At 39.5% G+C, this 20,246-nt stretch overlaps 2 protein-coding genes across 4 annotated transcripts; both read left to right on the top strand.

The window, feature by feature from the left end:
- The first annotated feature begins 843 nt into the window (after nt 1-843).
- Nucleotides 844-11,230, top strand: LOC140944971 (uncharacterized). 3 transcript variants are annotated; one of them, XM_073394092.1, is made up of 5 exons: nt 844-941; nt 7,950-7,977; nt 8,910-9,053; nt 10,074-10,313; nt 10,977-11,230. In XM_073394092.1, exons 1-5 carry the CDS (start codon nt 891-893, stop codon nt 11,003-11,005), a joined length of 492 nt encoding a protein of 163 aa, XP_073250193.1. In that variant the 5' UTR covers nt 844-890; the 3' UTR covers nt 11,006-11,230. The 3 variants fall into 3 exon arrangements, with proteins under 3 accessions (XP_073250193.1, XP_073250186.1, XP_073250202.1); XM_073394085.1 differs by lacking the exon at nt 844-941 and adding an exon at nt 2,304-2,433; XM_073394101.1 differs by lacking the exon at nt 844-941 and adding an exon at nt 6,104-6,257.
- Nucleotides 11,231-12,113: 883 nt separating this feature from the next.
- On the top strand, nt 12,114-19,505 carry LOC140944990 (calmodulin-alpha-like). Its single transcript, XM_073394110.1, has 6 exons — nt 12,114-12,239; nt 15,304-15,334; nt 15,709-15,852; nt 17,001-17,146; nt 17,932-18,028; nt 19,347-19,505. Exons 1-6 carry the CDS (start codon nt 12,237-12,239, stop codon nt 19,379-19,381), a joined length of 456 nt encoding a protein of 151 aa, XP_073250211.1. The 5' UTR covers nt 12,114-12,236; the 3' UTR covers nt 19,382-19,505.
- Nucleotides 19,506-20,246: the final 741 nt, after the last annotated feature.

The following is a 20,246-nucleotide window of genomic DNA, read 5'->3' as shown; positions in this document are numbered from 1 at the left end:
TTTCGATGATTGGTGCATTTCGATCCTCTCGTCAAAAAAATGTCAGACGTCAATCATCTTAGCGGACCTCTTAGGAAACGAACGTTTTCTTCAACGGGTTCAAAAGGTCATTGTTTATGGTTTGTGATTGGTGGATTTCGATCCGTTTTTTGAGTTTCTGTGTTTCAAGGTTCGTTGCTTCTGATCTTATTGTGACCAAAACCCGACGTTAATATTCCAAATATTTTTGATAGATTTCATCCCTGGACTTCAGACTTCCAAATCTCGATGAGGCAAAAATACTGAAGATTCAGATTAAATTTTGAGATCGTAAAAGTGCGATTAAGTGCGGTGTGCAAGCAGAGCTTTCTTTCCCACTTGCCTCTTACCGTGTACAAGACGCTCGCATGACAGACATTCGCCTCGCTTCGCTTGTTTACTTGCCTTGTTTACGTTAGCACGTATTGCGTGCCTATTGCACATTTGCGTCAAAACAAGCCGTTTCCATTACTCTATTTGGGCCACGCCCAAATAACAAGCGAGTTTCATGATTAATTCCCAGGATGTTCGAGGTCTCACGGAGCTCAAAATGGCCCATACTAATTGGCATAACAAACCTAGAAAATCAGGCAATGAAGTTAACGTTTTTATCTGAATTTGGTTTTAGCTTGTTTTAGTCATTTGTTGTTGTTGTTATTGTTGTTTGTCTGTTTGTTTGCTTTGTTATTTTTTTCTTTTTTTACTAAAACGCTTATATTGTTTTTAACGTTACGTTACGCGAGGACCTTACGACGTTTACACGTAAATTGCACAATACTCACACAACGCTGAGCAAAGGTCACACGTTTTGTGTCACTAATTCTATTGTGTTTGGGTCTCGTGTGAAGCAATACTGACAAAAACATATAAAAATGGCATCCCTAATGTTAACTACACGAGATGAAGATCTTAAAGCTCGATGGGTAAGTGGAAATTATTTCTTATATTTTTATCTACATTGTATACAAGTTATATGATATTGACTTGTGGCAATGTATTTTGCTGCATATCGAAGGACAGATAATTGATTAATTACACTTGAGGATCATCGAAGAGACTCCCGTATATTTCATGTATCGTCGATAAATCTCGAGTCTACAGTGTATTTTCCAAAGCTGGGAAAAAGAAAATAACAATAAACAAACTGGTACTTGAATTGAGAAGTGACAGTAGGCCGCTGAGATAAAATGGGGGAAAAAATAGAAAGCCTGCCAAGGCCAGGAATCGATAAGCGGAAACGATCCATGAAACGGGATGAATTTGATTTCAGCCATTCAAGACGTGACATCGTCATTTATATTGTTAATTTGCATGATTTGATTTGTTAGACCGCTCAAGGCGTGACAACATCATTTGAACAATCATTTCACGTGCGGGTGTTGGGTATTAGATAAGAGATAGCCAACTTTAAGTGCTCATATGGGTGCTATTTCAGAGGAACCTCGTTATTTCAAAGCTGTTTAATTTGATCATAACGGGAATCATTACTCCCTGACCTTTGAACTATGGCAGTAGTACACGTTTGATAAACACCGGAATATTTTATTGAATGGGGATAAACATAGTCCGGCTGCAATGCAGGCTAGGTAACAGCAACGGTGGAAGAAATAACCGAAACAAACAGGCTAGTAAACAAACAACAATTTTTGATGTAGATAGCCTTTTTAAATTTAATTTAATTTATTTCTTTATTGACATTATTTCTTTATTTAATTATTTATTTATTTTTCTTTCTTTCTTTCTTTCTTTTTTTTTCTTTCTTTTTTTTTCTTTCTTTCTTTCTCTTCTTTCTTTCTTTCTTTCTTTACTTATTTACCGTAAATCCTCTATCAAGCCCCCGGGAGGGGGGGGGGGGGGCTTATTTATTTCAAGCCCATTTAAGGGGAGGAGGGCTTATTTGAGAGAGGGGGCTTACTTAATTGAAAGGACGACGGTATCAGTTCTCCATAAAGAAGTAGTATACGGAGTAGAAAAGCTCAAGTACAGGAAGTTTTAGGTCATGAAGCCAGGGATCGGAATCACATCCGAACTTCCAGTTAGTTCATAAACCATCAAGGATCGGTGCACACGAAGTTTTACAGTCGTGATTGATTTATACAGTCTATCATTTCTTAGTGAAAAATAATTAGGAGAGGGAAGGGGGCGGCTTATTAACTTTCTTTCCCTGAAATGGGGGGGGGGGGGGGGTGCTTATTAGAGGGAGAGGGCTTATTAAAGAGTGGGGGGGGCTTAATAGAGGATTTACGATATTTATTTTCATGGCAAACTTCTTAATTTCGAAACAGGCCTCTCCCCAGTCCCTCATCTTTAAAACAACAAAAAGTAAGGTAAACGAAAACATAGAAAATGGCTATGGCTAAAATGGCTAAATACCATTCGCTAGAAACGACAGATGAAGATCTCAAGGCCAAATGGGTGAGTGAAAAATATATCTCGGGTGTATATGTACCTGCCAATTATATGGTGTTAAATCTCGGTAGTAATTTTTGCCGTAAATCGAGGAAAGTGAGGGCCGATTGATTGTTGTTGTCCTGAGGATCATCCGAGCCGTCGGCTCGCGGTGAGCACGGTGTTTTTCTTCATTTTCATGTATCTGAGATAAAATTTTCCGAACAACAAAATATGAACACCCTACTGATTGTGAAGTGCATTTAGTCCACTAATATACAGTAGGATAAATATAGAAAGCCTTAAGTGTTTCGATATTAAAGCTGAAACGATGCGTGAAACGAGTTGAATCTCGAGAAAAATTTAGATTCCGGCCGGCGACAGTTTAAGGTGAAACTATTCATGGCTACTTTTACCTCGATTCCCTGCCTTGATTGCAATGAAATACAAAGTCGATCGGCACTTATGACATTCCCATGAAATATCGAAGTTTCGGTTGGTATAGTTTTGACACATTCTCAGTTACGTCTTATATGGTATTTCAATGTACATGTAAACAGAGGCTCAGATTCTCTTTTTAATATTTGCATAGCAATGAAATGCGATAGCAACGAAGACCGCCGCATTTTTACTTATTCTTCGTTTCATTTCATTATTTTCTCTCCGAGCTCTAGTTATGATTTTTTCTTTATTTCTTTTCATGATGAAAACTGTCAAAACAAGTCTTCCCTGACAATCTAGCTTTTTTTGACGATTTCTCTTAAGATTTGCATATCGTTTATTCAAAAATTTATGAGTGTCGTATAAATGACAAATTTATTACTAAAGCTTCAGGCAACCTAGTCTTGGGACTGGCTATGTGGTCGAGTACAGAACCGTTGGTCCATTAACGATCCAATAGGCCAAAATATCACATATTCGAAGTTATCTCTGCTTGATTTGACAGTTATTGCGTGACGCCGTCAATTTCGTGTATGCCATATGCACGCATACAAAGGACATATCTGCATCACGCCATGCGGGCAAAAAAAATACGGGAGCAGCTGGGGCCCGTTTCTCCAAAGTCCCGATAACTTTTCGTGCCCGAAATCAAATATTCAAATCGAAATAAAAAAAAATTAAAGCGCCGGTCCTGGCTAGCAAAATACTCCATTTTGTTTCATTAACTGATAGTTTTATCATGTTAGATGCAAAACTATTGAAACTTCTATCTTGCATGTAAACAACAACAGCTTTACGGACCCGGTTAATTATCGGGACTTTCGAGAAACGGGCCCCAGGACGGGAGTCACCGTAACCCGCACACGTTAAGGCTCATACAATTCTTAGCCATTTACTATTTTCTCATAGACCATAACGCACCTTGTCTACTCCCTAAAATCACAGTCGTCCCGAGAGAAAAATTTGTTCAGATATACAAGGCACGTTATAGTCTATTATATTAAAATGCCCACGTCGTATTGCATTCGGAGCTATTTGAGACTCATCGCGACGGCTTCAACTTCTCTAGTAATATTTCATGCAACTTCCTGATGTTCCTAGGAATTCTTCCCCAAGATGGTTAACTTTTAACGTTTCAAAGACCGTCCGTATGAAAGAGACAAAATAAAATAAAAAACAGAGATGTTAGCAGAAGGAACAATTGAGGGAGATCCCCTTGCTATGATGGGTAGCTGACTCTACTACACTAAGAAGTGATGGGATCTTCTAGACACCCTTGTTCCAGGTTTTGGGTATTTTCCGAACGACAAGAATTGTTGGATTATTTTAAAACCAGCTAAGGGAAAAATGTTATAGAAGCTTTCAAGGAATTGTTTATTAATATAACAGTGCAAGGGCAGAAACATCTCGGGGCGGTGATAGGTTCACGATCGGAGAGTATTTAAAGGAATATGTCAGCGACATTTTGCCCAGTTGTGTAAATGAAGTTGCTAATATAAATAATATGTTAGTAGATTATTTGCTCTATTTCAATCGTAAGCGTACTAAGCAGCTTACATCCTCATTCAACAAGTCGTGTGTCATTCGCGTCAGCTAGGTCTGGCGGTGGAAAAAGGGTCATCGGCGTGGCCCTCAGTGCTTCCTGTTCTATTCTGCGCCGCTGTTAAACTACGCTATGACTTGGCAGTGGGTGATATCCCCTCCAACTGTGTTTTCGGGGAACTTTTTATTGTAAGCCAATCTATGATTTACAAAGGAGGAGGTTTTGCTGTACTCAGCGCCACAACGAGATAAGAGATCTCTGGAAGCCAAACCTCTGACTACTGTATGCAGTGATGTTGAAACTGAGCCAGTCCTCCGAAAAATCTATGGAGAACAGCTAAGTAGAGGAAACAAATACAATGTAAAGCACAATAGATGCGAGATTGGAGTGTCCATGCAAACGGGTTCTGGGAGGGTCTGTCACCCAAATGCTAAGTAAAGACGACCTAGAACTGCATCAGATCTATCGTAAGCATGAAAACTAGAATACCGTATTTATTCGAATAAGCGCCCAACCTCGAATTAGCGTCCACCTCGAATAAGCGCCCATCCTAAAGGCAGAAAAAGTAAATAAGCGCCCAGGCTCGAATAAGTGCCCACCCCACCCCACCTCCCTCCTATTCCCAGTCCAACTAAAATAAGCGCCCACTCCCACCCCACCCCCCTTCCCGCTCCCAACCGTCAAAAAATTGAATAAGTACTGATAAGAGACTTCCCCGAAGACGGAGTTTTCTTCAGTATTTTACAGAAACCTTGCTTTGTTACATCTTCGCGTTTTGTTATTACCATTTATTGTTTTGTTGCATAATAAACATGCTACACTTGCTTAAATGGTAAAAAATGTAGTAAGCGCCCACCTCGAATAAGCGCCCACTCAAGGTCCAAAAATTTCATAAGCGCCCAGGGCGCGGTTAATCGAATGAATACGGTACTAAGCGTCCGTATTCAAGGAGAGTTCTTGACATTGAGCTTGGGACGTGTAGGCTGTTTTTTTTATTTTTTATTTTTTATTTTTACAATAACTGGTTGGTAAAGAATAAGAAAGGAAAGTATTTTGGCCCCTTCTCGTCCTCTCCACAGCTCCTTTGCTTCCTATCAAAAGGTTTAAAAAGCTGGTACTCTCCTTGGAGTTGCCGCTGAAGTACTTTTTACGCGATCGTTACGTTTTGTTGAGGATTATTGATTCCAGAGAAAAGTATATTCGTCACAGAGTTTCCGACACGAGTCTCCCATTTTAACTGCACACCAGCATGGATAATACTTTGCGAGTTAGTCAAATATATGTACATCCACAATTTCTCTATTGTCGTTCTTTTGTTGTCTTCAAGAGCAATAACAAGGGGTGACTATATACATGACAGATAATTAGCACCGCCTTGGGGTCCGTGTAAACACTTCATTCGACTGCAACAGAGTTATAAATCCAACTTTGATGGATGTACAAATGAAAGGTTGGTGTTGGATTTATTTAACGACGCTTCCTATCGATGCTGATATTGTAGCGTTTGATTCATTAAGTTGATTCTAATTAACATTCGAAATATTTTTGGTGTTTTTGCCTTGCTAAAACTGTCAAAATGAGCATATCTTGCACTTCAAAAAGTTTGAACATCCCATTGGTCAAGCACAAATAGTTTTCTAGGCGTCACAACATTTTCTTGTACTTTCTAGAGTTACGTCACTACTAATTACGATCTGTGAAGCGAGACTACTCTGCATTGCAAATTCTGTTTTCAAGCTTCGTTTTATAAATTCCACCCAAATTACCATTCTCGCCCTGGCGGTTAGGATTATAAACTCGTGATCTGAGATAGCGGATTATTTGTTGCAGATTCGACGAAGCTTTTTCGATCTCGGCAAACAAAATGGTAAGCATTGCGGCAATATCTTTTGTCTACTCTCTCACATAGTGTTAAAGTAATAACGTAGTTTTAAGTTTGAGAGCGTTTTCATATATTGTTCATTTCGTTTCAAATGTGAATGTAAAACAGACAACATTATTTAATGTATCCAAACATTTAACCCGGGACTCAAATCGTTCGATCGTTTAGATGCGTATCCAAATTAACGGACTAAGAAATACTTAGCAAACCCGCGGTTAGTTGTTATTTTACCTGTCGGTTCCTGTAGAAACTTGCAAACGGCTTATGTATATGACACACCCGGATATGCTTACACGGTGACGTTAAACAAGCCGTGTGTTATTGCTACGAAATTTCAAAGAGAAATGCCTTAAAGTTTTCTAATTTTCGATCAATGCGTTCAAATTTCGCCCGAAAAATTTTGCTCGAAGTTTCTACAGAAAAGGGCGTATGATCTCTTGCCAATAGCACCGCTCCGATGCTGCAACGCTTCGAATATTTTAACAGAACATATAGAACATTGTCAGTCATTCGTCAGTTATTTTTGTTGGCACTTCAACATTTCTCCACTCTTTCACGGCAAGACTAAAATCAGAATTCTAAGTTGATATTTAGATTGAGTAAACTTACTTTATTTCGCGCAAACTGTAGAGAAGTCAATAAAACACTTAATGGTGTAGTCCTCGAATATTGTTTACACTATTTTGGCATCGGATGTCACACAAGGGTGGTTTTCAAAAGTTTTAAAACTCCGTCAACATAATTGCTTTGTTTTGGGGATGACTACGCTAACAGAGCAGAAAAAACCAATCTAGGAAGTATGTGTTTTTTGTTCGATGAACTATTTTTTCGCTCCAAAAAGAAAATAACTGCAAATTATTGACGGCACATACTTTATTATAAATTGTGGTAGAAGCCAAGAGCCATTTGAGGTTGTTGCTATCACCCTTTCTTCTAATAACATTTACCTTCTCGTGCTGATTTGATAAATATTTGTAATAGGTGAATGAGTAAAATATTTAAATACGAATGACCAGTATTTGAAGGCTTTTTAACACCTTGACATTTAATTGTCAGCGGAGAAATAAGGTGGGCCTAGAGATCGTCAGTGTGAATTAATTGCAAATGCAGAACAATATTTTTAACTTGAAATTAAACAAAAAATGATATCAAACCTAAAAATTATAAAAGCCTCTTAATAAAGGTCTTATTTCCTCGAATAAGCGCCCACCCCCAAAGCCATAAGAGCCTCCTCCAATAGGAGCCATTCACCCCTCCCCTCCCCCTCAATTTCTTACAAGAAAAATCAGTTTCTAAAGCGTATGGACTATGGTATGCTTGATAAGCAAGCACTGTTTTAACAAACGAACGACTTTAATGTTGCTTTTAGGTTTACATCAATGACGGTGTAGTTTTCGTTTTTATTTTTTTTATTTAACAATTTGGCCTTTTAGTTACAGTTTGTTTTTATGAAACGCGTAAAAAGCACCCCCCCCCCCCACCTTAATTAAGCGTTTCCTTCCCATAAACGCCCATCGTTTAAGCTGAAATTTGAGATAAGCGGGCGCACATTCTAGAGAGAAACAGGACAAAACCTTAAATCAAATAAAGTACACCTCCTTCAAAAAAACTTCAATCACTTATATTCTCATGCGGCATTGTGTGATGTTTGTCTCTTATTGTTTTCATCTCTTCTAGGCGAATTTCTCAGAGAAGGAAAAGAAACGTGAGTTATACAACTGACTAGCTACAACGAAGGAATATTGGGACACTTAACACAAGAAACCCCACCATTCAACGTCACCTCTGGGAAATGTATTTTAAGTGCTGTGAACACGTTACTGTACATTATTGTTGGGAAGTGAAGTCAGTGGACACATCTCTTACTAGCAAATTATCGGAAAAGTGGCTTTTACCACTTAATTTGCAGGAATGATATATACATTTTTTAATTTCTAGAAAGGATTTTTAACCACTGTCCCAAAGATATGTGCCCTCTATTACACATATCTTAGAAAAGCAGGCACACCAAGTGGCCTAATGCTTTACTGTCAAATTATAAAGGCAAAAAAATTTAAATTTGTTGTACAATTTTTGAAGAATTGGGGCGCTAATTAACCACTCCGAGAGCGAAGCCTCTTTTTTTTCTTCTTGGGTGAGGAGGAGGAGGCGGCTGTGACCGAATCGTTTCTAACCTTTAAATTCGACGAAGCCTATGATTCTCGATTAGTCAATCTTGTTCTTTATCGTCAGACTGAATTTCCGAGTGCAGGCATCTGTTACTTGATAAATTGATGATTATAGCTGAGCCCGCTGTACCTGGCACACGGCATTTAGGCCTGGGTCTAAAGCTGTTTCCCAGCAATAAGTATGCATACTCAACAAATATTTTGCTCAATTCATTCAGAGTCTTTCTCAAGTACGCCAAAATCGAGGAAATGAAAGAAAGTCTTCGCTAGCAGGGTGCTAATTTACCTGCTTTCATCATTGCCACACGATTTATTTTAATATACACCATGGTAATTAAAGATGATTAGGGGTAAAAAGAACAGAAGATTTTACATACACTTTTTGCTTTTTGCTGTTGCTTAATCAACTAATCTCAAGTGTTTTGTGTGTGAGAGTGTTTGAAATAACTTCCTGTGTACTTTGAATCAGATTTTCGAGAGGCATTCGAACTTTTTGATCATGACGGCAGCGGTTTCATAACCACTGACGAGATTGGAGTTGTCATGAGGAGACTGGGACAGAATCCTTCTCCCCAGGAAGTGGAAGACATGATAAGAGATGTTGATGCTGATGGTGAGCATGCGCATTCTTAAGCTAGGCTAAGGCTCCTTTCAAACGTCGTGCTACTGCCGTGTTGAACTCAAATGAATTTGACCCGGTAGTTGCACGGCGAAAGCACGGGAGTGGTTTCAAACGTCAAATGTAATTCAGTCGCGCCAAATTCAAAATAAAGAAAACGTCAAAACAAACGTTCCATCCAGCGCCCACGGTCAGCTACAGTATGCGCAGTCAGGCGCAGTAGAGTCAAAACACACTTAAACATATCCATTTTCATAACTTATGAATTGAGTTCGGCCCGGCAAACGTGCGACGTTTGAAACCGAGCCGTGCCACTACCGTGTAGCACGGCAGACCCTGTCGAATTTCATTGCTGTGTCGAACTAAATTCAAGTTTCTGAACTTAATGATTTCAAACGTCGCTCCACTACCGTGCCAAAGTCGAATTAATTCTATCAAATGAGTTCTGCGCGGCAGTAGCACGACGTTTGAAACAGGCCTTAGTCCACAAGGGAGTCTGTTCAAGTTTTCAGTTCACACTTGAACGATGTAACGATGAACGTGAAACAATGCAGTGGTCAAGGGGTCTTAAGCCACTTAACTCAGTTGGAAAATCGAAAGGCAAACGTATGCGATTACGGGTGTCGACATTACCGAAGTAAAGCCGATTAATGTCGCAATTTATATTTGATTGTAAGGGCGCTTACTAACCGCCCTGAAGTCCAATAGGCCAATTTCGAGTTCCAAAAACCCTCGCTTTCAAAATGAGGCTAAATGCACAACCTTTCTCGAGAAAATAAGTTACGTTTGCTTGAGAATGAAGAATCACTTTCATATCAAAGGCTGAGCACCTAACCTCGTTTTGATACAAAGGCCCAAGGGAACTCGGAAATGACCTATTGTAGAGAGAATCCCTCCTCTTGAATAGTACACAAAATATTGCAACCATTTTGGAATACTCAGGCAGTGCCGCCCTCTGATTCCATGGCCGTTTTCTGACCCTAGCTTAGCTCACCATTGTAATTCCATTTTCAGGCAGTGGACACATAGACTTCAATGAGTTCCTGGTCATGATGTCCCAGACAAAACAAAAGAGTGGAGAGCTGGAACTTCGCCAGGCCTTCCGTCTTTTTGACGCAGATAATGATGGGTTTATAACATTTGATGACCTGAAGAGGGTGATGCGTAACTGTGGAGAGAACCTGAGTGATTCCGAGCTTAAACATATGTTCACCAAGGCAGATGTCAATAATGATAACCGGGTTGACATGAAAGGTAAATGGCTACTGGTCACGTCTTGTGCATGCAGTCATTTAAGGCTGAAACATGGGCTCCCGGCTGAAATAAACAAAACACCCCCGCCCCGCCCCGCCCCAATCTCCATGTTGAATCCAAAGGGTCAATCCCGGATGGCTTGCTAGCCTGGTAGACCTTGTGACGTGACCGCTTTGAAAGATATTCTATGTAAAACCTTTTCTTTTTGTTTTCCGTGTAAGTTCTGCCAGCCAACGTTCTTTAAGCTGATCGAGTCCCATTAAACAAGATTTAAGGATACAATTTAAGAAAATAAGCGAAGTTTCCGAAGGTAAAAAACCCGAACTTTTGGCGCCTAGAAGTAACGGGCGCAAGAAAGAACGGGGCGCGCGAGGGAGACACGCGATGGGAGATGGAGCGCCTGCCTGAGAGGCCCATGAAAATCGTTTTTACTCGCTTTTTGAGTGTGCAGAAAATTCCTTTGGTTAAGAGACTGCCGAGGGGATAAATTTTCGCGTTGGGCGAAAAAATTCACCTCGCACGTCTTCCTCGCGCGCCCCGTTCTTTCTTGCACTTATTTCTTCCATTTGTTTCTATACATCATAATTGTAAGCATGTTTTACGACGTAGAACGGTAAATAGTAGTGGTATAACCTTTGTTTTGTTTGTTTTATGCCTTTGCAGAGTTCACAAGAATTGTCAGCAGTGACTAGATGGAGTTAGCCTTCGTTACTTTTCAATGAAGGCGAATTATTTTTTTCTACTCACCTCAAGTGAATTGTTGTAGATTATTATTCAAGTGGAAGCATGCATCGTCTTTTCCTATTTGTCGTATTTTTGCTGTCAATCGACATTAAGTCGTCATTTTAGTTTTTTTGTCCCACGCCCCCATACAATAATCATTATGGTTCCAATAAATAAAGGTTTGTTCAACTTGGGATGATAGCCTTTTGTTGAAGTCATTCTCGGCGTCATAAAGGAATAAAAGTCTCCAAGAGTCCCACTATGGCTCTTGCAGTCTCTAATGAAAGAAATCGTTTGTGAATCTAATCAAATAATGCATTCTGTTGCGCCAACCCTGACCACCCCCGCCCCCCAACCCCCTTACCCGCCGTCAGATGAAGGCATAAGGGGCTTTAACATCCGACGACGCGGACGGCAACGAGAACGTCAAAAAAAAGGTTTATAAGTAAAACAACAACTTTACACGTTCATCGAGCTTTTTTTGTATATTTCTTTACCCGTTTTTACACGACTACGACGTGAAAATACATAATTTCGCGCTTTATGGAGGACATAAACACGCAAAGACGAAATTTTATTTCTCTTTTTGAACTTGGATATGGTCCCTAGGAATTCAATTTCAGGAGGATTCGCCTATATTTGACAAAGTAAGTTTATTGGAATAATGTAATAAAGACTAAAAGAAAGCAATTTCCCTTTCTAAGCGAAGTTCTCGTTTCCCTCGCGTCGTTGGATTTTAAAGCCTATTGTAGCCTGTCACTATCATACAATTCTAGAACATTCAAAAGCAGTGTTATTTGCTCGTAGTCTTGGACACTATACACCCGTTTGTAAATTTATTTGCAAAGACAACCGGAAGTAGTTTTAGACTATCATTTTTTTTAAGTGTTACCGGATCTTTTTATTAGATTTAATTAATGCAAATTATTTCTTTTTTTCATCGCCTAGTCTTGGTTTGCTTGTTTCCATAAAATTGCAAATTAGAAGGATCTTTTCTTTTTATATCTTTATATTTATTATCATTATTATTAATAGCTGTTTCTAATTACATGACTGAGATCGATTACCATTTATATCAAGCTGTCACTTGGTGACAGTTATGATGTTCAATTTCTTTTCAACCTTCACATTCTTGCAATCAAGGCTATTAACAGACACTGATTCATTTACGCCTTTGATACACACAGGACCTTCTTCAGTATGGTAAGTCTACACGCACTTGTTAAACAATAGCCATTGCTCTTCAGTACGGTACTGGTTTTTCCGCTTCTGTGTTCAATTTTGTCCCACTTTGAATTGCACATTTGGAAGGCAATCTGTGATGGTTTTCGTTCAAAGAAAGTAGTCTTATAATCTGTCGGTTCTGCTATTATTGCACAACGAATAATTAAATGGGTCTCCAACATCGAAGTTTTCGCATTTTTGCTTCCAAAGACATAAACAAAGCCTTTCCTTCCTTCCGAGAATAAAACGATGTTGCTTATCTCCAGGTCGTGTCTAAAAATGCTTGGGCAAATGAATTTTCAGGAACGCCAATACGTAAGGACTTTTTTGGAAGCGTCACTTTTTCTATTTCTCCATCTCTCGGTTTCACAACTAAGTGCGGGTTTAATGGTATAGGAACGTTCTTTTTAAAGTGGTATAAAATATCGATTGAACGTTTCATGTGTTTTAAGTTCCGTCAGAGATTATTCTGAACTGAGACCTAGCGAGCCAAAGAGGTTAAAAAATATCTGTTTAACAAAAATGGCTATCGATGTAGATCATAACACTAAATAAATCTTCAAAGTTTTACAAACTGCCGAGTCAAATTCCTTAGGTGCATTTGCAAGTATAAACATCAAATATTTTTTATAAAAAGAGTGCGATTCTTGTCAAGGAATGGTCCACAAAAATGGCTTATTTTCATCGCTTTAAAGTGCAGTTACGATCATTCTGAACATGTTCTGTCGTCCGGTTTGAATGATATCTTGAATAAAAATCAAAAATCCTGCCTGACCAAAACAGATTAACTGCTTCTAAGTATACTTTCTTGCTTTTGATAATCTAAACTAGAGATCCATTCCACAAAAACAAAACAAATACAAACGCGAACATTCCGCTCGTTGCACGGGGTTTATCCCTGTTCCACGAGCGTGACACACGCGGAGAATTCACCTTTCGCACGAGGGCCAAAGGCATTGACCGGACGTTGAATTAGCCTTAATGTTCAGGCCCCAGTTCAGTGTTCAAAAGTTGGATAACGCTATCCACCGGATAAATCGCTATTCAATGGATGGGAAACTAATTGCGCTACTCAGTGGATAGTGATTTATCCAGTGGATAGAGCTATCTACCTTTTGAGCAACTGAGGTCAGGTGTGGAAACTGTTGCACGGAATAGATAAGATCTATTACGAAATTCCTAATCCCATTCTTTTCAAGTTCCCAGTCCTCGCCTTACTGTCTAAATAATAATAATAATAATAATAATAGTAATAATAATAATAATAATAATAATAATAATAATAATATTTATAGGGGGAGCCCAACTCGCCAAGGCGGTTTTCAGTGGGGCCCTCATGCATTAATCTAACTAATTAATTAATAATTACGAAAAAAGTAAAATATGTTTACAAGTAAAACAAATTTAAAAATTTAAAATCTTAAAATCGATTATACAAAAAAATATCAAGGTTTAAAATTAGCTGAGATCTTTTAAAAAAGTTTTTAACTTGGATTTAAAAATAGATAAAATATTACACTCTTTTAAATCATTTGGAAGGCTGTTCCAGTCTTTCGCGGCGTGAAAAATAAAAGTTTGTTTACCCCAGTTTGTTCTGGGTAGGGGTAAGCGAATATCATTAGAGCGTCTTGTATTATATGAATGAACAGCTTGACTTTTAGTAAAATTAAAGTTGAAATCGGTTTCTCCAATAAGACACTTGTGGATTGCAATGCAGCGATGAAAAAACCTTCTTGTGGACAGTGACTTCAAATCTAGACTTTTCAGTGCTTCAGTTGACGAGCTTCGGGGTGGTTGCCCCAGCATAACTTTAGCAGCTTTATCCTGTAGAATCTGTAATTCTGACATGATGTTGTCATTGTTTTTGTCCCCCCATATAACGTCTCCGTAATCAAAAAGAGGAAGGATTAGGGAATTGTACAAGGCAACTCTAGCTTGTAGCGGCAATAGATTCCTGATTCTCCTAATTAGGCCTATTCTCTGATTAATCTTCGTGCTGATAGCATCGACATGATCTGCCCAGGACATAGACTGTTGAAGCGTTACGCCTAGGTATTTGAATGATTGTGTTCTTTCAATGCTAGTGCCCTCTTCTTTAACCGAAATGCCTTGAATACGATTCAGTTTCTGAGGACTTTCAAAGATAACAAAATTACATTTGGATATATTTAGTGTCAGGAGATTTCTAGAGAACCACTCAGACACTGTCCCCAAGTCAGCATTGATGTGATGTTCAAGATCACTGACGCTTTTGGATGAGTAATAGAGTACAGTATCGTCCGCATAAAGAATAATATCGCTTGCCAGGTGACAGTCCGGAAGATCATTCACGTAAATTAAAAACAATAAAGGTCCCAATATACTGCCATGGGGTACTCCAACAGGCATTTCGGTAGATGCAGAGTGAGCATCTCCAACTGATGTAATTTGAGATCTGTTTGTGAGGTACGATCTAAACCACTGGGTGGTAGAGGTGGTAAGACCGATGTTCGTCAATTTTTGCAGCAGCAGGGGATGATCCACTGTATCGAAGGCCTTAGACAGGTCCAGAAAAACAGCACCTGTAAAGGAACCAGCGTCCATATTCTGGAGGATATTGTCTGTGAAATGAGATAGGGCTGTTCCAGTTGATAACTTCGGCCTGAAACCAAATTGCTTAGATGTAAGGATACCATTGTTCTTAAGATAAGCGTACAGTTGGGTGTGCACGGCTTTTTCTAGAATTTTACTGATCGTTGGCAGCACAGTAATGGGTCTGTAATTGTTAGCATCACAATTAATTTACCAATCAATTTATCTAGTATCTATCTATTCATCAATCCATCCATCCATCCATCCATCCATCCATTCATTCATTCATTCATTCATTCATTCATTCATTCATTCATTCATTCATTCATTCATTCGTTCATTCGTTCGTTCGTTCGTTCGTTCATTCATTCATTCATTTATTCAATCATTTATTTATTTGTTTGTTTGTTTGTTTATTCGGGCAATCAAGGGGAATGTTACGGAGAGAAGAATTTTTTTGTTTTGTTCGTAGGCGGACAAATTTACAGATGAAGAAATATCAGGTTTGGAAGATCATTCTTTCATTCATTTATTTATGTATCATTTTAATTCATTGATTTACTTTTGTTGGTTTAAGGATGTCCATAAAAATTATACAGTCAATAAACAGATAGAGATAAATAAAGAATGATGGTAAATTTTCAGCTCGGTGGAGAAATGTGATCCTATATAGCAGTATGCCGGACGTATGTCATACATGAACCTTGTATATGGCCTAGCTTGCCACGAGTCCTTCGTAGCTCAGTGGCTAGAGCATTCGACCAGTCGGTGCGGAAGGTCATACGTACAATTCCTATCGGAATTTCCCGTGCTCGCGACATGTTAATCACATCATTTCTCAGATAATGGTTGCTTTTTCACCGTCCTTTCCTTATAGAGTACAGGGAGGCTTTTCAGCTGTTTGACAAGGATGCTGGGGGAACAATAAGCATAAAAGAACTCAAGCAAGTATTTGAAGCGTTAGGACAGAGTCCAACTGAGGCGGAAGTCCAGGAAATGATATCTGGGGTCGATAAAGACGGTACGTATATCCCGCTAGCAAGGAATATGACCCTTAAAAGTATGAGGAATGATTCTGGGGTTTACTTAAAGTGAAGGCGGTACTGATAGCCCGCCTGCAGTGGATATGTCTTGGGAAGTACGGGGAATGAATGATATCTGGGGTAGATAAATACTGTAGGTATTAAGCTCGCTAACCAGGAGTATTACCTTGGAAGTATAAGGAATGATGGGGTGTATAAAGGCGGTATGGATAGCCCGCCTGCAGGGGAAGTAAAATACCTGGGAAGCACAGTCAATGAAATATGGGGTAGCTGAGGACGATACGTATAGCCTACCAAGAATGTCTACCTTGGAAGTACAGCGAATGGTATTTTTGCAGTGAAATTTCGTTCCAAGCGTCTGTACGTTCTCCTACACTGGGAACTTCTTTTTCGATTTTCAGTTTTAAATATATATAGACAATTTATTTAAGGGGAGGGGACAGAAATATCCGCACGAACTACAGACTAAAGAAAGCGACCGTAGTAATAAAGCAACTGTGACTCAGTACCTACAGATGAAACAAACGCATCCCTAAGCCAGAGCTATGAAAATCTGATGAAATACATGATCTTCCCGAAAAGAGGTGTTTAATCGTCTGCATATTTATGTGGCAAGCATACAAGACCCATCGTTATATTGCATGATTATGACCTTTACAGGAGTTCAGTATAGGTACTTTATACACTGATTTAGGAACCCATATGGGGAGCATGAAACCAAATCATGGTTTTGAGTCTGATGTTGAAAAAAAACTGAGTAGTGGCGATTCGTCCCTGTTGAATCACCGTCAATTTATAATTAATTTCATTTCACGACATTTTAACACAAAACGACTATACTAGTTCAGAGTATGCCAGATTATGGGGATAGGATGTCTTAATACAACGTCAGGAGTGACAATGAAATATTTTCCATGAAAACAGGTTAATTAGTTTGAAAATTAAAGGCTGCAATAAATACAAAGCTTCGAGACACTTTGGCGTTAAAATGTTCTCCTTCTCATGAAGTCTAAAGAATATAGGAGGCAGTATAATAGGGTTTGAAACCACACATCTTCAAAACTGGGCAAGCCTTTTAGACTCGTTTCTTGAGTTGACTTTATCATTCAATCACTCCTTTCCCCAGGAAGTGGTGAGATAGATTTCGATGAGTTTTTGCAGTTAATGGCCTCCAAGCAAGCCAATATGACGATGGAAGACGAGTTGAGGAATGCGTTCAATGTATTTGATAAAGACGGCAGCGGTTACATCTCGTCCGACGAACTCAAACAGGTCTATAGTCTCTTTTAAAAAATACGAAATAGCACCATAAGAATCATCACTAATCATCATCATCGTCATCATCATCATCATCACATTATCTTCCGGCAGACGCAATTATGTTGGAGGAATGACGTAAACACAACGTCTAGCAACATTTCTTTCTCTCAGAAGTTGGATACTGATCTCAATAATTCAACTCCAGGAGGGTTCGCCTACACTTGACAGTGGAGTGAATTGGGCTAATACTAACCACGATAAAGTTCAAACAACGCTATATCACTTAGTAAGAGGTTTTAGTAAGTTGGTGTTGTTCTTGCTTCAAGCTATAGACGACTTATGCCTGTGCCTATTTTTTGCATATGGAGTTCCTCAAGTAAAAGCAGGGTTCTCTGTTTAGTGACGTAAGCACCTAGGACCCTCCCTGGATGAGTTGCGAGACCATCCTTGTCCTCAGGGTCTTTAATCTCCAAGAGAATGAACCCCGGGAAAAAAAACACCTTAGAAACGAAGTATGAGGGACCATTCCCAGCAGAACATCGCAGGTACTGAATTGTACACAAACCTTGCTTGATGCAAAATAAGTTCTTGGTCAGAGAAAAGGACTTCGGGGAGCTTCAACCCATACCTACTAGCCACAACCTTAATTACGACGCACATTTTAGTATCTGAAAATCTGGAGGCAAATACTCGGGTACAAAAATATCATCTTTGGAAGGTTTACGTTTTCCGGTTTTAGAGGTGTCTTCAACGCAGAGCGTCGCAATTAATAATAAAGTTGTGTTGTGAACTTTCAGGTTATGACTAATCTGGGTCAATCGCTGACAGACGAAGAAATTGATGAAATGATGAAGGAAGCTGATTGCGACTCGGACGGGCAAGTCAGCTTTGAAGGTAAGTGATCTTATGTGACGTTAACCTTCACCTATTTTTGCCTTGCTACATAAGCAACTCAGGAAAGCGATTTGACAAGAGCTTCAAGAGTAATAACTCATTGGGCCAAAACAAGTTTTAACCATGACAGCCCTCACTCAACTGACGTCACATTAGTTTAGGCGTCAATGTATTTAGAGCTGTTTTATGTCTCCTACTCAGAAAAGAAAGCGCAACCATTTCTAATTGATCATCTAGGTCGCGTGAAGGTCTTGGCGGTTGTAGGGCAAAGACAGTACTTTCATTTCTCTTTTATTTTTTTGTAGTCCCTGGTCTTGGCTGGGCCCCAATCGAACCCGCGACATCCTTGACTGCAGCACAGCCCTCTGACTAAGGGAATTCTACCCCTCATGCAACTGATAAAAAAAATAAATAAAAATCTGTAGCTTTATCAAGAAAAACGACAAGGGCATGGTGAACCCGCTTCTCATTTTTACTTTGTCACCAAATTTTGCAAACACGCACTGCAAGCTATCAATTTCAAAGGCCACGCTCTTGCAACCCATGCAGGGAATGTCGCTTACTGCATTATTTGTTGTCAATAACGCAAATGACGTAACTGCGATCATTATCAGCGTCTTCGTCGAGCCTACACCTCGCATTATGTAAGGGAATCCAGAAAATTTTTGCTTCAATTGGAATCCGAGAAAATTTTGCTTTTGGTATCCGGAATCCTGGGTTCTTGAAACCGGAATACAAAGTAAGGATTGGGAATCCAGAATCCAAGTTCCACTGACAAAGACTGGAATCCAGTACTTAGAATGTGGAATCCACGGCGTGGAATGCAAAATCCAAGACCGCCTTGGATTCCTTTACATAGAGCAATACACCTCTTTTAGCATAGCAATGCGTAGCCTAAGAAAACAGCTGACATTTGGCGACGCTAGCACTGGTTTCCCCGCCAAATGACGTCTGAGAAACGAGTGCAGAAATTACATACTGATGACGTGTCACTAACCAGATCTGGGTAGTGCTTCTGATTGGTTGAATCAAATTTCCCACGCGGCACCACCGAAGTACTGCCTAGATCTGGGTAGTGACGCGTCATCAGTATGGAATTTCTGCGCTCGTTTCTCAGACATCATTTGGCGGGGAAACCAGTGGTAGCGTCGCCAATGACGGCTGTTTTCTCAGGTTAAGCAATGCAGGGCAAAACGTTTATAGCGCGCCTGTCCGTTTCGTAGTACAAGAAAACGTTTGTCTTGATAAAGTATAAATGAAGTGCGTCTTCACCTGTAAAGACCAAATCCCGGTAAAACTTTGTGTTTTCTCATTTCAGAGTTTGTGCAGATGATGACCAATATCGCGTCATAAGGCAACGGACAGACTCTTTTATCATAGATTTTTCAAACTATTTTCAAGAGGTTACCTTTCTGTTTTACCCTGTTTTACTTTGGGTTCAAATTATCAACAAACACAAGTTTCTTCGTTAGTCTCACTAGAGGTTGTTAACATTTTAAAATTCCTTGAAAAGCTCATATGAGTAAAAGGAAATAGCAGGCCTTCTATGCACCCCCACTTTTGAATCAACGATTAATGCAGAAGTTGACGATCTTGGTCATTGGATAAAGCTCGTTATGTCATGTAGTCTTGTCGGCTGTGACTAAAGTGGATACCCCAAAGTTAGGCCGTTCCCTTCACTTAAAATGCATTAAAACTCAAACTATTACAAGAAGAAACTCTGCAGAGCTTGACGTTTGAGTGTACTCTTAAACCAAATATTTGTATTGCTTACCTTGAATATATCAGCATCTACCACACCATCGAATCACCACCAGAACTACTAGAAAGGTGATACAACATACTCATATGCCATTTGCTTATTGCATATAATTTGAAAGAGTAACCGTTGCCTTGTCAGCCGTTGCCTTGTCCGTAGGCCTCATTATTTCGCGTGGCTAATGCGTTTCGGATCACCTGGTCTGAGCGAGTTCGCCACCGAAATGCCTTGACCGAGATTGCGTGGGAAGACGCCGTACAGAGACTAGGCATGGCAATGTCTACCGTAGCGTCAGAGCAAAACAGGGAAATGTTGTTTATGGGCAACGTGTTTTGCAAACAGTGAGATCTCTGCGTGTTGTTTCAATAGTGTTTCGAGGGCACGACCTTCTGAAAATCCCAAATATCCCCAGCAAGAAGCCACACTTTCGCTATGGAAAAAAAAAATTAGTTCCCCGAG

Source organism: Porites lutea, chromosome 1 (assembly GCF_958299795.1).
Source record: "Porites lutea chromosome 1, jaPorLute2.1, whole genome shotgun sequence".
Taxonomy (NCBI): domain Eukaryota; kingdom Metazoa; phylum Cnidaria; class Anthozoa; order Scleractinia; family Poritidae; genus Porites; species Porites lutea.
Note: the sequence above shows the minus strand (reverse complement) of the source record. Positions and strands in the feature narration are given on the sequence as shown.